The sequence below is a fragment of the Pan paniscus genome, chromosome 2, assembly GCF_029289425.2.
Source record: "Pan paniscus chromosome 2, NHGRI_mPanPan1-v2.0_pri, whole genome shotgun sequence".
NCBI lineage: Eukaryota > Metazoa > Chordata > Mammalia > Primates > Hominidae > Pan > Pan paniscus.
In genome coordinates, this window is record NC_085926.1 from 38,741,879 (window position 1) to 38,760,790 (window position 18,912).

The following is an 18,912-nucleotide window of genomic DNA, read 5'->3' on the forward strand; positions in this document are numbered from 1 at the left end:
TAGGGGATTTTATTTCTAATTAGCTGTTTCTTACTTATCCAGATGTAATTCAACCAGAATCCATAAAGAGGAGTTTGTATGTTTGTGATTTCTCTTTATTTGTAATTTCCATGTAATTGTATATATTTTGAAAAAGCAACAACTACCCAAGCAGAGACGACACATTGAGAGAATAATTACCCTGATTACTTTCCACCCTGCTTCCTCACTGCAGATACTGCTCTACGCAGGATGCAGGCTGGACTTCTTAACTAGCTACATGGTCTTGGATAATTTACTTAATGCCTCTGTGTGTCAGTTTCATTATCTGTAAAATGGGGATGGTAATCTCTACTTCAGAGGCTTTTGAACTGATGATGGTATTGACACTTAGGAAGTATTTAGCAAGTGAGAGACTGTATTGTCATTAAATATCCTTCTGTAGAATCTGAAAATTCAAGATTCAGCTCAGAAAACATAATTCTTGCTGGCCAGCCAGAAAGAAAAAAATGTAAAAAGAGAAAACGTAATGCAACTTCATCAAGCTGTGCAGCTTCATGTTGAGTGTGCAGATAGATGACTGTGCCAAGGTTACCAGCTCAATGACAACTGTCCAGAAATCCAACAATCTGCCTCAGAGTTAGGGAGCAGGGTAGAACTCTTTTTTACTGAAGCCTTCTAAGAAAAGGCTGGTTACCATTTGTCAGGCAACTGAGGCAGGTGTATTCTTGTACATCAACCTCCTGCAAGCCAGGGCTAAATTTGTCATAAAGAACTTCCAATCCTTCCGATGACCAAGGATCTTAGGTCATTAGGATCTTTCCATTAGGACCACCCAGGAAGATCTTAGGAAACCGAACCAAAGTATCTTTTTTCTACTAGTTTGGCTTGCCTTGCAAAATCCCCTGAAAGCAGCTTCTGACATTACCTAAAACAATTCATATAGTAGACATTTGACCAATGTGTCTCTAATCATTACAGTCTTGTATGGCATGAACATCAGATTATTGACATTTTAAACCTGCTAGTAGTTTTTGAGTAATTTGTGATGTTAACAGTGCCCCATGACCAATGAGGTCCCATTGAGACTATGTGTGCTCTTCCCATCATGGTCTGTTTTCCTTGCCCTCTGGGAGGTGCTGCTCTTTTGCCCAGTAAGCAGCCACTTCTCAGCATTGCTATGGCACAGAGCAACAACTCATGCCTATCTCATCTGCCCAAAGAAGGCTTGGGCCCTCTTACTGCCTGTTGTGTTGTGGGGAAAGCGGACCACACACCGTGGTGAGAATGTGTCTGGGGGCATCAGCAAACCTCCCCTCATAAAGAGGATGTTTTTCAAGTTGTGCATCCACAGGTGTGTCTAGATTAGTCTGAGGTGAATCCAAACCACCTGTGTGTTGCATAAACACTTCTTCTGTGTCTTGGGACTGCTTTGGGGTGTGGGACACATTAAAGGCCCAAGCCATTTTTTCAATCTAATGACCTCATCGTACTTTTGGGATTCAATTGGATAAGGGCTCTGTTGCTAACCTCTAAAGAAGGTACTGGACACAGTGGGCAAGGTCTAATTGTAACACGTGGAAGAGGCAATCGTGCAAAGGATATGAGTGGACAGACACTTTGATGGCCGTTCTTCTGATCAGGTTGAAAGGACTGAATAGCCACAGGGCCCGAGTGGCACTAAACCGGGAAATGGTCCTCCCTTTGTTCAGCACCATAAATGTCTAAAACAAAACAAAACAGAAAGTGGACCTCCAATGAGAAACAAGATTCCTTATACAACCATGTTTTTAAACATGAGAGGCATTATCTCAGGCTTATGAGCAAGAAGGGCTCTGGGAACTACAGGTCAATGAGAGTCAAATGCAGGTACAGAGAGGCAGAGAGGATCAAGGACTAAAAGCCATATCCTCACCCTCTCAGCAAGATCCTCATCTCTGGGACTGACAGTGCACCAAGATGAGCCCACTGAGGGTACTTGAATGGACAGACAGCCAATCCTCAGGCTGGTAAGAGGTGTTATGCCCAGGGGAGGATTCTGGCAACAGGATGGTGAAGTTATGGTTGCATTTAATTTCTCTTCTGACAAGAGAACCATCCTTGTTTTGTAATGTTTCTTCTGTCTCCACCTTCTACGTCTCTGTCTCTTAAACCCTCTCCTGTTTTCTCCCTCTGAGGATTTAGGAGGATATGAACTCTTGGCATGGGAGAGGAGGAAGAAAGATATTCAGTGCCTTTTTATTTACTCTGCTAGCCATATTTGAGATGGCTGATTCCCGTCCTCCTAACTCCCAAACATGCATTCACCATTTTTTGGCTCTGTAGAACATCAAAAATACAACACAGGTGAGATAATTGTCATGAAGAAGCTCTTGTTTAAACTACTGATTCTCAAACTTTTTGATTTCAGGGATTATTACTCTCAAACCTTATTGAGGACCCCAAATAACTTTTGTTTATGTTGATACCTTTTTGTTTATGCCAGATATATGTATATCATATTAGAAATTAATATATATGTATATATGCTTATATACCTATATATACATAACTAGCTACATGGTCTAGTTGTATGTATATACATAGTTGTATGTATATATATAGTGTATAGATGTATACACACATATATACATCGTGTGTGTATATATATCTCATATTAGAAATTTAAAACTCAGGAAATTTTAAAACACGGGAATATACAGGCACACATTCCAGTAGCTTTTAGAGTGATGACATCATCCCCCATCAATAGCCTCTATATTCACCAATGTATGATCATAAGAGAAAGTGTGTGAAAAAGACAAATTACATCCAAGTATTGTTATACAATAGTTTTCATTTTATAAACCCACTAAAACAGTTTTGGGGACACCAGGGGTTCCAAGATCATAGTTGAGGACCACTGGCTTAAATCATCCTGCTTTCTGTCCTCACCGCCATGCTCCTCCCCCAACCTCAAGATGTCTGCTCTCCACCTGCAAAGAGACCCAACTCCTCTGGAGGCCCCAGGCCAGAGGTCATCCAAGGGAACAGCCAACTTTCCCTGAAAGCTCTGCAGCAGTTATCTGCTTTTGAAGATGTGGGTTTAGTTAGTTTCTATCATAAATGTCATAAAAATTCAAAGAGATCATCAAATAAGTTAGATTTTTTTTTTTTTTTTTTTTTTTTTTTTTTGGTTGTTAACGGAATCTTTAGTAGACTGCCACATCACCCAGGGCCAAGGAGGACTTCCTGGGCTGGGTGGGACCGAGACTTCCTCTCCAAGGGCTGAGAGCAGACATTCCTACTGGTAGCTCTTACCCGGTGTGTGCTGTAGAACGGATCTAGATCCTCCAGGGGCTCCCCGATCAGTTCTGCTGGGAGCTCACCATAGAACTTGGGCAGCTGGTTGCAGGCTTTCAAGTCTAGCTGGGGCCGAGGCTTCTCTTCTTGGTCCTTCTGCTCCCTATGCTTCTCTCTGGCTTTCTTTGTTCCCTGCTTGGCAGCAATTTGCTTCTCTATCTCCACCAGTGACTCCGGAGTAAAGCGACGGAAGTTGTTAGTTTCGAGGGATCCAATGGGGAATTCCATCTTCTCATTCTTCTTCAGGAAGTATTTATACTCTTATAAGAGTGGACATAACCACAGAGAGGTGACAGCTTGCCCACTGGCCCTGTCCCTCTCATCTGTCCCATCTTGATTGTCAGAACAGCCCTTCTCCCACCCTCGTATCTGGCCCCTCCCTGAACTCACACTTAGCTCCTCCCAGGAACCCATTCCCCTGCAAGGCATTCAGGGGAGGCTGTTTATTCCACCCTCCTCCAGGTGCCTCAGGGTTATGTCTTTGCTCCCCATGTGCTTCTATGCCATTGCTTCTTCACCACTTTGTACCATCCTACCACCACCACCAGATTTAGCCATGCTGCCCTCTCTCCTCATTTCCAGGACCACTGAGTTCCAGGCACTCTCCCATATTCATCAAAGACTTTGGTTTATAGTCTACTTTATCTTAAGTCTCATGCTACTTTCTTATCACAATCTTTTATTTATTGACATTGTCAACATTTCTCCACCTGTTTGAATTTCATTTGGACCTCCAAGTTACTAGAGAACTCCAGATTATTGGAGAATTTCATTGGGACCTCCAATTTCTCTGGGACCTCCAGGTTCAGTCTGTGGCTGAACACTTTTCTCCATAACCAGATTAGACCTGTGGTCCACAATTTTAGCCACTCCCTCACCCTTATCCTAAATCCCAAGGCTAAGTCAATCTAGAACAGTTCCCCTGAACTGCTGAGGGGTTATGGGGAACCTCAGTATTGCCTGGGAATCATATGGTATCCCTAGTCAGCAGTTTCTTCTAGTCTGAGGTTTCAAATACACTCTTTTCTCACTATTCCCTGTCTTCCCTTGCAGTAAGCCAATGACCATATTTCCTAGTTCATGGAGAAAAACAGAACTCTGCCAACTTCATACCATCAAACCTCCAACTCACCTGTGTCTGCAGCCTTCTTTCCTCCTTCCCTTCTCTTACAACATGAGAGGTATCATCCTACATTCTAAGGACTATTCCTTTCCCTCTGCTTAGGATCTTATCTCATAGCTACCTCATTTTTTTCTCTCTCCTTGTCTGCCAGCTCTTTCCTATCAGCATTTAAAGATGCTTAACTTTCCTCCAACTTTAAAAACTTTCCCTTGATGCAGAGCCCATCCAGGTCTTCCCTCCTCTTTCCTGTTCTCTGTTGGCTTTTAATAAAGGACTTACTTCTACTCACTGTTTCCAGTCACTTTTCAGTCTTTGAAGCTTGGATTTTGCCCTCCTATCTCACTAAAATGCTTCCTTGCAGGGATACAAGAGATTGCCTTGTGGCTAAAGTCAGGGGGCCCTTCTCAGTTCTTGTCTTTTTTGTTTTTTTCTTTTTGTTTTTTTTTTTTTTTTGAGACAGGGTATCACTGTCACCCGGACTAGAGTGCAGTGGTGCAATCTCTGCTCACTGCAACCTCTGTCTCCTGGGCTCAAGCAATTCTCCCACCTCAGCCTCCTGAATAGCTGGGCTATAGGCACATGTCACCACACTCGGCTAGTTTTGAAAAAATTTTTTTGTAGACAATGTACCACTATATTGTCCAGGCCCATCTCAGTTCTTATCTTGATGGTCCTATTGGCTGTTTTGACAATTTCCTCCTTAAAATACTGTATATTTTGGCTACCATGACACTCTCTTGGTTTTCCTAACTTTCTGTCTTCTCCTTCTCAGTCTATCCTTTCTCAGCTTCTCCCATACATGATTGTGAATATTGGCACTCTATCTTTTGTTTTCAGAATAATAACAATAGTAACAACTTCAACAGCGCTAGCATTTACTGAGATTCCACTATATTTCAGACTCTGGATTAGGCAATTTTCATGCATTATTACATTAACTATCACTGTACCTGTGAAGTATTATCTCTAATATATAAATAAGATACCAGAGCAGCAAAGTTAAAATTTCCAAGATCACATTACTAATGAGTGGCAGAATGGTACTTAAACTCAGGTATGTTTGCCACAATCTCTTGGGAACATCTCATCATTCCCATATCTTCACTTCTCATTTATATGCAGATGACTGAGTCTTTATCTGTAGCTCTCAGAAGTTCATGGGGCTCAGATCTTCATTTGATCTCTCCACTTCAGTGTCTCATGAGCACCTCAAACTCAGCATGCCCCAAACTAAACTCATAATTATCTCCTCACTTCTTTCTAATACCTGCCTCTCTTCTATGTCTTTTTACTGCCATTAGCCCCAAATAGCCTGTTTCTGTGTCTGTCCACAACCTGGGTACCATAATTATGCTCTTTCTATTTCATTCCACATACAATCAAACATCTAGTGCTGTTGCTTCTGCCTCCTTAATATCTTCTCTTCATATCTCTCTAACCTCTCCATTATACTGCTGGTCCAATCACTGTCATCTCACTGGCCTCGTATGTGTCATTTTGACTCCCCTTTAGTCCTTTCTAACCTATTCTCCAACAGTGGCCAAATGATATTTCTAAAATGAAAATCTGGTTATGTGATATCTTTATTTAAAATCATTCTAAAGCTCTCCATAGCACTCAAGATAACCCAAACTGTGCGCTGACCTCTCCAGCATGGTAGTCCCCAGCCACAATACTTTTATAAGTTTATCCTTGAATTTGACCCATTCTTTTTTATGTTAAGGCTTTTCCATATTCCCCATCCTTTGCCTAAAATTATCTTTCCACTTTATTTTGTCTGGCTAATCCTCTCTTATTCTTGTACTCTTGGCTTTGAGACAATTTCTTCCATTTCTGACCTATATGAAGTCTATGTTAGGATTCCTGTTTCATGTTTCCATAACTCTCTGCACTTTCTCTATAAACATCTGATTTGTAATTTCTGTTTGCCTTTCTATTGTTTCTGCCAAATTGTAAGCTCAGTGAGAGCTGGACTCACATCTATTTTGTTCAGCATTGATTTTCCAGAACCTAGTACAGTGCCTGGCACTAACTAGGTACAGAATAGATAGTTGTTGCATGAATAGAGATAATGGCGAAACTTAATAGCTGAAAAACTAAAGAACATTTTGTTCAGAAAAATGCAGCAAAAATCACAGATCCGATAATAGGAATATAAGGAACCAAAGAGATTATTGAGTCTATTGACATTTTAAAGCTCACATACCCCAAAGTCAAGCAGATGGTGGCAGAGGCAGTGCTTAAATCAAATACCCCTATGATGGAGATCCTGCTTGCTCCCACCATACCTAGAGGTATTTCTTGAATCCAATACCTCTGTGATATAGACACTGCTTATTGTCACCAGCCCTAGAGGCAGCTCTGGTACCCAATACCCATATGTAGGAGGCTCCGCTGGTTGTCACCAGTCCTTCCATGCATTGAAGTCCTGGGAGGAGCTCTCACTGCTCTGACACCATTCCTCTTCCTTAATGTCCTCCATTACTTTCTTCTGAGAGCTTTCCCTCACCCTCTTCCTCTCCTCCTGCCTATTTGTAGTTGATCTGTTTCTTACGGAACTTTTCAAAGTCAACCTACATTACATAATTGAACATTTGTCTTCTATTTTCTTCTAACTTAGAAGTTCTATGTGTTGTGTGCCCAAATTCTGATTAACATGGTGTATTTATGCAATGACCATTCAAACAATGTTGACTTCAGTGTCTTTAATTCTTCCCTTCTGAGAAACAAAGATTAAGTTAACTTTCTCTTCCTTGTCTAGGGGAGAAGAGATACTTATAGTTTGGAACCAAATTTGAATCCCAGGACTCAGTTGGTTAGTAACAATGCAAGAATTCTCTCAGTGACACTGGAATGCAATGTTGAAGATTGAGAACAGGACTAAGCCAGAATTCCAGGTCCTGGAGCTGGAGCTTGAGGTCAAAGCAGACTCAGCTATGAGACTGACTTCATGCCAAATGACCATAATTATTCTGGGCTACCATAAATCCCTCCGGCTAAGGACAAAATTGTTTTCAACATTGGGGTGGGAATTTGTAGTGATGTGATGTAGGTATGAGGGACCAGTCCTTCTTTTAAGACTTTCCCATCAGAAGTGATAGCTCTGGACTTGGGATCCCTTGATTGAAGTGGTTCTCTATATTCCCATCTATTACCCAGTGTCTTTACATGACATTCTGAGAAAACTATTGGGGTGCAAGTAGTTTATCTGAGAGCTATTTCTAGGAATGTCATAGAAGAGAGGAAAAGTAACATAAGAAGAAGAAAGCAGTATTTTTATGAGCCATTTACTCTTATGGGCAAACTGGGCTCAGAATTGTTTCACTGAGGGGTAAGGATACTAGGGTTTTATCTACCAGTCCTGTCCCCTTTTGGTTGACGGTTGTCCTGGGATCTTAACTCTACAGAACTTACTTCAGTGGCTAGAGAAAGCCCTGGGCAGACAGAGGCAGGAAGTCACATGTAGGAAGTGTCTGCTGGTGACCTCTGGTCTAGATCCCTGGGAAATGAGCAAGGTGCAGATAGTGACGGCTATAGTCCTTGCAACCTTAATTGGGAATCCCTATTTTAGAGTCTAGTTGAATGTAGTGGGGAAAGCACATCCTTTGTGAGGTAGCCATATCAAATGTATGTGTTATAGGATTAGTCTGGGCCTGATACTCACTTCTTGGATTAATGGCTGAGGAGGAGACAATCCAAGAAATATCTATTCTAGTTTAGCTCCAAGCTCGGCCCTGGCTTTCAAACAGTCTGCATGAGTTTTTGCAGGTATATTCCCTTAAGTTTAATAGCCGTTCCTGCTAAGCAAGCCTTTCTATTCGGTGGGCATTCAGCCCTCCCAAGATAAACCAACAGCGATATTTGGTTCCCTTGCCTCCTTTTTTTTTTTTTTTTTTTTTTGAGACAAGTTCTCACTCTGTTCTCCAGGCTGGAGTGCAGTGGCACAATCACAGCTCATTGCAGCTTTGACCTCCCATGTTCAAGTGATCCTCCCACCTCAGCCTCCCAAGTAGTGGAACTACAGGTATGTGCCACCACGCCTGGCTAATTTTCATATTTTTGACGGGGTTTTTCCATGTTCCCCAGGCTGGTCTCAAACTCCTGGGCTCAAGCAATCTTCCCACCTCAGCCTCCCAAAGTGCTAGGATTCTGGCATGAGCCACTGTGCCCAGCCCCTTTTGCCTTCTTAATATCAGGTGGGAGAGGTTCTTTCTCTATTGTTCTTCTCTAAAGATCCCATGTCTCCCAGAACCTGTAGGATCTCTGAATACTAACCTGAGTGATGGCAGAACAGATTAGCTATAGGGCCGATGCTTTCCTTTATGCAGTGGTGACCCTCTCTGGCCCCAGATCCTGAGGGCCAGACCCAGGCCTACAGAAATTCCTCTCACAGGCAGTCCCCCATCACTCACATTGACTGATCAGTTACAGGGGTATTGGCTCAGAGCCTTCAGAGAGGACTGTCTAACCTTGCATTTTCCCCAATGTGTTCTGCAGAATTTGTAAACAAGTGTCCTCTGGGAAAAACAATGTAGGTAAAATTTTCCCCTTTGTAATGCATTTGTTGAAAAGTATAGAAGACATTAACATGTTTTATTGTTCTTTTTATTATGTAATGGTATGCTTTTAAGAAGTGACAGCCAATCTTGAACGTGGCAGGGAGATAGAGGAGAAGGCCCAGCTCCTTGAATACATGGCTGTACTTGCTAATTGAGAACGTGCTTCTGCCTGATGCTCTACAGTTTGGCAGCATAATTTCAGTTTTTTATTCTTAATAAAACAAATTATTTAATTTCCCTAATTGGTTACTTTTGCTTCTCATATAAAGTTTTTCTTTAAAAAAATCATATGATTAAGGTTTCGATAATTTTTTCAGGTGATTTATTCATGGAACCATGTTTGCTGTGTTACTTTACTTCAAGTGTGTCTTGCATCTCCTGAGGGCCAACTGATGACTTAACAGTGCATGATGATTTTAAAATTGTTCGCTGATCCTATAAGCTTGCAAAATCTTGTCCTAAGATATGTTCTCTAATGCTTCCAGAAAGGGTCTCTGGGATCCCTGGTCCATCATGGTCCAGGCAACCCCTAAAAGGCAGTCCATTGACTTTCTAAGTTCTTTATGGGTTACAATATTCTCAGAAAGCTTGTCAGCCCTAGGGCTAGTCTGGAGGTAAACAGGATGGTTTGCCATCACAGATGGGTAAAGCAGTATCTATGTGGATTTTTTTCTGCTTGCTTTAGAGAAGCTAGAACCAAAGCTCCTACAACAGACATTGATGTTCTTAGTTCTCTGCAGTAACCACTGGCTTTGTGGATAACAGCTCTTCCAGCTTCTCTAGTACAGTGAACTTCACATGCCAGTCCACAGTCTGGTGCTGAGCTAGCTGTGTCACCATCACAGGGGGGAATTGGACTAAGGTGCAGATTCCTGGACTCCACCTGAAAAGATTCTCAGTCAGTAGGTCTGAGGTGAGGCCCAGGGGGCCCCATTTTTAACAGACTCATAACTGAGGCTTCCAAAGGTGTTGTCCCTTTGAGAAGCACTGAAATTCTCTGCAACTGTGAGGTGAAACAGGATAAGGTTATAGAATCTGGTGAAGCCATGATCTACTCCCACAGTCTTAGGGCCTGGATGAAAATCTTTCTGGATTTTGGAGGTCAGAAGCCAGTATTAGGGAGTTTTGGAAAAAGAGACCTGGCACCAAGTGGCAGGTATTCTTATTCGTTCTAGGAAACTCTGACTCCCCAGAGGTTTTGTTGGGGCAGTCCTTAGGACTTCCTGCCTTCTGTTGTCAGAATCAGGGCAACTCCTGGCCAGGAACTTCAGGAAGCTTACATCCAGGGAATGAGAACAGAGTGGAATTTGGTTATTTCTGAGGATCAAGTTTCTGTAGCTATTTACCCTGTTTTTGAGATTTCTGGGCTACAAGAGGACCCACTGGGTCTCTTCTTCATAGGCTATAGTAGCATCTTGACTTGAATTTCTGAGATCTGATGAGTGAGCAGTTTCTAAGAAGAAGACTAAACGTGATTGAACAGATAACAGGTGTTTCACATTTGCCATTTCGATAGTGATGGAAATAGCTATGGTTGGTCTTTGATTAAGACCTATGGTCTGGGAGAACCAGCTGACTCAGAGCTGCTTGGTAGAGGCTGGTGCGAATAAGGGTGACAGTGAGGGTCTCCCTGAGATTACAGTGAGCAAGGCAAGACAGAGGGTTCTTCCGACCAGATTTTGTAGATCTTAGCAGGATGTTTCTCTGATTACACAACAATCATAAACTCGCTATCTCCTGAGTGTGTGCTAATTGAGTCTGATCACAGAAATGACTAAGCCTCATGAGGTGAATTACTCAAATCCTCGATTCACAACAGTAACAACAGCACCTCATTATGTACAGTGAGTTTACAAAGTGCTTCTGCATAATTATCCCTTTTTGTCTCCACAGAAATCCTGTACAGTAGGTCAAAGGTATTCTCTTAAATAAGAGAAAACTAAGAACCAATGAAGGTCTGTGCTTACTGTGATATAAAGATGTTAATTGGACTGAACAAACTTATCTCTGAGTCTTTTGATTCCAGATTCAGAGCTTTACAATCTCTGGGGCAGGTCTGGCTGACTACAGCAGGTCTGGAATGCTACTGATTGGGGCACCATTGGAGAGTTCTGGGACTTGAGAGAGGCAGCAACTGATCTGAATGTGTTCAGATTTGGTGAGATTTCAAGGGGCCTCTGAGAACAGCCTTTTTGTCCTGTAACTCACTGAGGTCTTAAGAACCCAATAGAGGTCTTTCCCTACTAATGTAGCATTTGACTCTGTATAGTAGATATGATGTGGATAAACAGGTAATTATAGTTTTTCCAGAACTTAATTAGTAAGCAAAAGTGTAAGATTTTACCTGTGTAGGATTGTACCTTCTCATACTTCCCGTGGTTGCTCTTATCTACTTATATACAACTACGATTAGCATTTTCATGTAGGTGACTCCAAAATCTAGACCTTTCTTCTGAGTTCCAGTCATGCTAACCCACTGTCTTTGGACATATCCCCTTTAATGCTCCATAAACACCTCAAAATCATTGTCTTCCATGATCTCATCATCTTCCTCCACCAAAATCAAGCTTCTCTCCCCTCTGTGTTCCCTATCTCAATAAACTTCATAGCCATTTTTCCAAGATAGAAACTTAGGAGTCTTCCTTTATGCTTCCTCAAATCTTCCTCCCTTGTGCCAGACACTTTTTTACACTCTGGGGATATAGCAGTACATGAACTATAGGTCCATAACCTTTGGGAGCTTAAATGTAGCTCTGGGCCTCAGTCAACTAATCTGGCCAGCTTCCCAGACCCTTACTTTTCAGAGGAGAAAAGGGCTGAAGTTATGAAGACAACCTAAGTAGTCTGTGGCCACATTTGGAACATTAAATTTATATCTCTAGCCCAAGTCTTTCACTTGCATTCCAAATTCTTGTATTCAGCCGTCTATTCATCACCTTCCACCCAGATGTCTGACAGAAGTATAAAGTGAAATTATAATATTTAACTCCCAATATACTGTTTCCTTAGCCTTCTCCCATTTTAACACATTGTAACTTCATTATTCTAGTAACTTAGGTCCCAAGCCTTAAAACTTTTTAATTACCCATTACTGAAAGGAGTCTCTATTTAATAAATGTTGCTGGGAAAACAGGCTAGCCATATGTAGAAAGCTGAAACTGGATCCCTTCCTTACACCTTATACAAAAATTAATTCTAGATGGATTAAATACTTAAATGTTAGACCTAAAACCATAAAAACCCTAGAAGAAAACCTAGGCAATACCATTCAGGACATAGGTATGGGCAAGGACTTCATGTCTAAAACACCAAAAGCAATGGCAACAAAAGCCAAAATTGACAAATGGGATCTAATTAAACTAAAGAGCTTCTGCACAGCAAAAGAAACTACCATCAGAGTGAACAGGCAACCTACAGAATGGGAGAAAATTTTTGCAATCTACTCATCTGACAAAGGGCTAATATCCAGAATCTACAAAGAACTCCAACAAATTTACAAGAAAAAAACAAATAACCCCATCAAAAAGTGGGCAAAGGATATGAACAGATACTTCTCAAAAGAAGACCTTTATGCAGCCAACAGGCACATGAAAAAATGCTCATCATCACTGGCCATCAGAGAAATGCAAATCAAAACCACAATGAGATATCATCTCATGCCAGTTAGAATGGCAATCATTAAAAAGTCAGGAAACAACAGGTGCTGGAGAGGATGTGGAGAAATAGGAACACTTTTACACTGTTGGTGGGACTGTAAACTAGTTCAACCATTGTGGAAGACAGTGTGGTGATTCCTCAAGGATCTAAAACTAGAAATACCATTTGACCCAGCCATCCCATTACTGGGTATATACCCAAAGGATTATAAATCATGCTGCTATAAAGACACATGCACACATATGTTTATTGCAGCACTATTCACAATAGCAAAGACTTGGAACCAACCCAAATGTCCAACAATGATAGACTGGATTAAGAAAATGTGGCACATATACACCACGGAATACTATGCAGCCATAAAAAAGGATGATTTCATGTCCTTTGTAGGGACATGGATGAAGCTGGAAACCATCATTCTCAGCAAACTATCGCAAGGACAAAAAACCAAACACTGCATGTTCTCACTCATAGGTGGGAATTGAACAATGAGAACACATGGGCACAGGAAGGGGAATATCACACACTGGGCCTGTCGTGAGGTGGGGGGAGGGGGGAGGGATAGCATTAGGAGATATACCTAATGTAAATGACGAGTTAATGGCTGCAGCACACCAACATGACGCATGTATACATACGTAACAAACCTGCACATTGTGCGCATGTACCCTAGAACTTAAAGTATATATATTAAAAAAAAACCTTTTAAATTACCCATTACTTCTCTCCCTCTCTCCAGTCTCTCAGAAAATTCTGATTCTGAAGTATAGCTGTCTAATTCTCATCACAGCCACTGCTAACCATGTAGCCCAAGCCACTATCACCCACTTCCATTGCTGCTGCCACAGTCCAATCCACCATCAGCTCTTGATTGGACTGCTATTATATCTTCTTAACTTATCTCACTGCTAGCATTCTCTCAACCACTTGAAGCCTATAGTTTCTGTAGCAATCAGAATGGCACTTTTGAAATATACCCTGTAGTGTGTTCCCATAACTTCATCTCTGAACTCACTTCATATAATTAACTGGCTTGTTCATTGGAACCGAGTCTCACAGACTTCCCTGGCTGTTTCTTGAACACACCAAGCACAATATTGCCCCTGTTTTTCAACTTGTTCTTTTCTCTGCTCATATTCTCTTCATGTTTATAATTACATAGCTCATTCAACTATTACCTTGCTAAAGAAGACTCCCCGACCATCCTTTCCCAAACAGCAGCCCCTGGCCACTTTGTACTCCTTTAACTCTCTCTTCATTTTTCTTCATAACACTTTTACGACCTAATAGTTTACATTTTTGTTCATTATTTATCTCCTTCAGCTAGAATGTTTTCCCCATGAAAGCATAGATTTTGCCTATTTGCTTAGCTGTTGAACCCCAAACACTGAGAATAATGTTTAGTACATTTTAGGTAATCAACAGATATTTGTTGAATAAATAAATATTCAAGAAATCTGGATGGGTATGTATCAGATATTTATAAAAAGAGCTTTTCACCTGACACCGAAATTGAGTTTAGGGAACACAGGGAAGAGGAAGCACATGTAGCTGAATTGTGAGTCCAGGGTGGATAGAAACTGACCATAATCCAGGTTACTGAAAAGACAAGTGTCTTATGTTCAATAACAACTTACTAAAATCCACCAAGATCTGGATAAAAGTCGTTCTCCAAAGTGAGAGGGGAACAATAAAGGCTGAAACCAGGAGGGTTGTGGGGGCGGAATGGCACTGAATATTACAAAGATGCGGTAGCCAAAAATGAAGGAGAAGAAAAAGGATATGTCAGTGTCATAGAAACAGCAGAAAGAAAAGTTTCAAGAACTGCTGAGTCTTGTTCTAGTTGTGGGAATGATTTTAGTCATGTAGACTCAGAGGGAGTGTGAATAAGTACCGTGGAGTGGAGAGGATGTGACTAGATTTCTCAATTGCTGGAAGAGGGTGTTTGGGATATTGGTGTGACTGCAAACATGACTAAGCTAATTATAAGAGATACCAAAAGAAGGCCATGATAATGAACTGTTTCAGGTTCATTATCTGCCTGGTATGACTTAGCTGCTTGGTGGAATAAGGGGCATGTTGTAAGGATGTTACTAGGACTGAGAATGTGGTTGGACCTTTCATAGCACTGGGTGAAAGTGTGACTGAGCTGGTGCTGAGAAATACTAATTGAACTATTGTTATGTCTGAGTGAAACTGTGTTATGCATGGTGCTGAGAGTGTGATTAGGTTCTCTAATACATGGAACAAATAACCAAGCTAGCTTTAGCACTGAAGATATTGCTGGGCTCTCCATGGCAATGTGAGCATGAGATTAAATGTCCCTGGTTTTGCAGATGTGACCAGACTGGTCAAGACTTTAAGAAGATTGTCTCCAAGATGTAAGCATTTCATACAGCCAGTGATACTGATATGTGTCAAGCTAAGCAGTCCATTGCCTCAAAAATTTTAATCTTTAGACATCTGATGGGAGCAACAGGACACCGGACATATGAGTAAGCTCTCTAGGAAAGAGATAGCATTTGAAAAAGATAAGCCACTGAGAAAGTGTGATAAGCTGTTTGTGGTGACGAAAGTGAGACCAGACCTCACTCTACATGATCCTGCCCAGTCGTTCGAGACCTAGTCTCAGCAATCTGTGACACTGGAAAAATAGCACTTAGCTACCTTTGAAGTTGAATAATCCTGAGTTGCCTCTGATAACAAAGAATGGGGTTAGGGAAATCCTTGCTTAACTGAATCACCTATGAATGATCTCAGAGATAATAGCTAGGTAATCTGTTGTTGGAGCAGGACCAAAGTAATTTACAGGGCGGAGGAAACTGCGTGCGCTATCCATGGTTCTGAAATAGCTAGTGAGCGCCTAGTCTGGATTTGAGCTGACCGTGGTACTGAACAAGAGAGGAAGGAATGGGTGAGAGCTGAATGGGACTGGCTTTCTGTGGGGCTTGGTGAATGATTGATCTGTTTGTAGTGCTGAATGAGTGTGTCAGGCTGAAATGCTGAGAATAGGTGCATTTATATTGGTGCTAAAAGGGAAGAAGAGCGTAATTCAAGAAAGAAAGCTGGAGTTTGGAGAAGAAAGTGCCTAATAAGGCACTTAAAACAGCTCTGCCCACCAGAATGGAGATCCAAACGAAGTTGAGGAGGATAAATCTTAACTTCTCATGAGTCTTTACCTCCGTATCATCTCTTCCAACCCATTGAGAATGGGATCAGAAAGAAGGAATAAATTTTTGTGTCAAAGGAAGAAAAGAAGTTCCTTATCACATGATCTGAAAGTGTTGCGAACCAAAAAACTCAGGATGGTGGATTGAGTCAGCTACAGAAGCCTTGAGTTATAATAATTTAAAAAAACCAGAGAGATAGTGTGGTTTTGTTGAAATAGCCACTGGACTTGAAGACAGGAAGCATGAGTTCTGATGTTATCTGGGTCTTTTGAATTCTTTGACCCTCATTTCTGTAATTTGTAAACTGGAGATGATTACCTCGGCCCTACTTATCTGACACTGTAGGAAAATCAAATAATATATATGGAAGCATTGTGTAAGGTAAATTATAGACAAATGCATAACATAGACCTTAATATTTCCATTACATATGTGATTTAATAGCCAATAGCCACTTAGCCTATCTCAATTCCACACCACTAGCTCTCAGTGTATAAACAAAACAAACATGTGAGATCATTTGCAATTAAATTAAATATAAAGAATTTACAATGTTCCACTTTATTTAGTTTGTAAATACTTTTGAATATGGTTCAGCTGCCCCAAATAAAAGTTTTCTCATTTGTACAATGAGGGGATTGGTCTGGGTGTATAATCCCTTCTATCTTGACAAGAAGCCGTGTTCCTTTCTCCTATTTCGAATTTCCCCTTTACCCCAAATTTTCATCCTATTATATCCTTAACAGATATCACAGGATTCCTTTCGAATTCTTGGAGGAAGAGGCCTGGAAAACAGTGTGAGTTCTTACAGTTTTTAAAGCTGTGGCTTAATATTACCAGTTATATTTAAGTAAGCCAAATATTTTTAAGGATGAAGTATAGTTTTGATTCAGGAAGAATACTAAAGTCACTAATGTAGATAATTATTTGCCATTTATAAAGTTTTGGTGGACAGTAGAATTTGGGTAATCAATTTAATAACTGATTAAGGTTTTCTAGGGATGCTGAGGTCACAGGTTTAATTAGGTGATGTAATATCACAAAGGTCATACATGAAAAATACATCAATGCATGTTTTTGCACTTCAAAGCACTGTAATATGTCTCTCCCAGTTTTCTTTACCAAAGCTTTTGCTAAGATGCAAATGACCTCCAGGCTGACAATTCCAGATAAACTTTTATACTTCTACTGACTTGACGTCCCAGCAGGATTTGACATGACTGGCCGCTCTATTTTTCTTGAAATCCTCTCTCTGTTCCATATGAGGCTTCACTGAAGGCTTCTACATACTGGAGGTCATTAAATATCAGAACTTCTTGGGATTCTGTCCTAGTCCTCTTTTATATCCCCTTGCATCAAAGTATAATCTCCTCTCATGGTTTTAACTCCCAGTCAAACCTCTTTTCTGTTCCAGACCTGACTATCCACCTGTTCTTTTTGGGTATCTCTCCCCTATAAATTGGTTGCTTCTTTTATATTCCCTATTTAGTTAAACAGCACCATCAAGCACGCAGTTGCTCACATCATAAACATGTAGACTCTCCCTCTCCCCACCTCTTCACATGTGCGCCAACCACCAAGTCACAACCATTTCTTATCTGGTCTCTTACCGGAGACTTGCTTATTAACTGGTCTCTCCCATATTCTTTTTTGCCTACTTTCATAGCAACCAACATAATCTTTTAAAACTGCAAATCTGATCATATCACTTCTCTGATGATACCTTTCAAAGGCTTCTCAACCTCTTTGGGTTTAGACATTCACATTCACCCCGTGTGAATGTCTGAATTCATTCACATGGCACATAAGGCCTGGCATGATCTGGTCCCTGCCCATCACCTCCTTGTACATCACCCTTTTCCTTGTTTCCCCCCTGGTAGTTACCCTGGTCTTCTTTCACTTACTAAAACCCACCAGCTTGCTTTCTGCTTTGGTCTTTTCACACATGCTTTTCTCTCTCTCTCAGCAATGCTTTTGTCCTCCTTTCCCCTGGGTGACTTCTTTCTTCTTTCAGTTTAGTTAAGTGTCAGTTTTTCAGAACAACCATTCCTGACTGTCTGAACTAGACATGTTTTCTTTGTTATTCATTTGCATAGGAGCCAGTATTTCCTGGAGGCCATTTATTTTGATAATTATCTGTTCAATATCTCTGTTCCTATGTTAAAAAGGAAGCTTCCTGAGCCACAGACCATGTTCATATCTTCCTCTGCTGTATCCTCAGCATCTAAAACAATGTGACACATGTAAGTGTTTGATAAATATTTGTGGAGTGAAAGAACAAATGAATGAATGATGATGGCTTTCTCAGAGACAGACTACTTTAGAGAATCATCATGAATGTGCACTGTGACTGATAAGTTTAGAATTTCTGCTGTCAGTGTGCCTAGTTTGACCTTAGAATTAAAGAGATTGTTCCCATGCCCCAAAGACGCTGAGCATGACTGGCTTTCTCTTGTGAAGAAAGAGGAGCTTGATGCTGAAATATCAAGGCAAGAAAACTAAAATGGGGCAATGACTGAAGGGAAACTCAGTGACATTTATTAAGAAGGAGTCATTGGAATGCAGTGAAAAGAACTATGATTTGTAAATGAGGGGTTCTGGGGTTAGGTAGCCCTGGATGTTCTGCCAACTTGCTTTCTGATGTTGGATGTGTTTTTGTTGTTGTTGTTTTTGTCTTTGAGAGGCAGTTACTACACAGGAAGATGAAGTGCTCTGAGGTGACCTCTGCAAACTCTGGTGCTTTATGAACCTGGAAATAATGTTATGGCTCTGATTCATTCTGATTATGATCTTGTGAGGAAACTAAGACTTTGTCATATTAGAGGCCAGGCAGGTTCCATGCAGACAGGTTGACTTTGCAGTAGCAAACATCAGGACTGGGTTGGATCACACACCTGGCAGAAGTATTTCTCCCAAATGTGATTGGTCTGTTTAGTTGCTTTCTGAATGCAACTTTTGGAGGAATTAGAAGACTACTCTTCATAGACACTTTGTTCTTGACTTCCTAGAAAATGAGAAACAACAGATCTGTGTGTTCTTGACTTCAATCAAATGTGGACATGGCCTTGAGTTTTTAAGATTC

The 18,912-nt window shown here is 41.0% G+C and overlaps 1 protein-coding gene across 3 annotated transcripts in view; it reads right to left on the minus strand.

The window, feature by feature from the left end:
- SCN10A (sodium voltage-gated channel alpha subunit 10) overlaps positions 1-5,616 on the minus strand; it is a 98,076-nt gene extending 92,460 nt beyond the window's left edge. For all 3 annotated transcript variants that reach the window (XM_008951544.3, XM_008951543.3, XM_008951542.3), the window contains exons 1-2: positions 3,280-5,616; positions 1,576-1,703 (exon numbers count right to left, since the gene is read on the minus strand). In XM_008951544.3, the coding sequence (XP_008949792.2) occupies positions 1,576-1,703; positions 3,280-3,549 (398 nt within the window). In that variant the 5' untranslated portion in view covers positions 3,550-5,616. The remainder of the gene's footprint in view (positions 1-1,575; positions 1,704-3,279) is intronic.
- Positions 5,617-18,912: the final 13,296 nt, after the last annotated feature.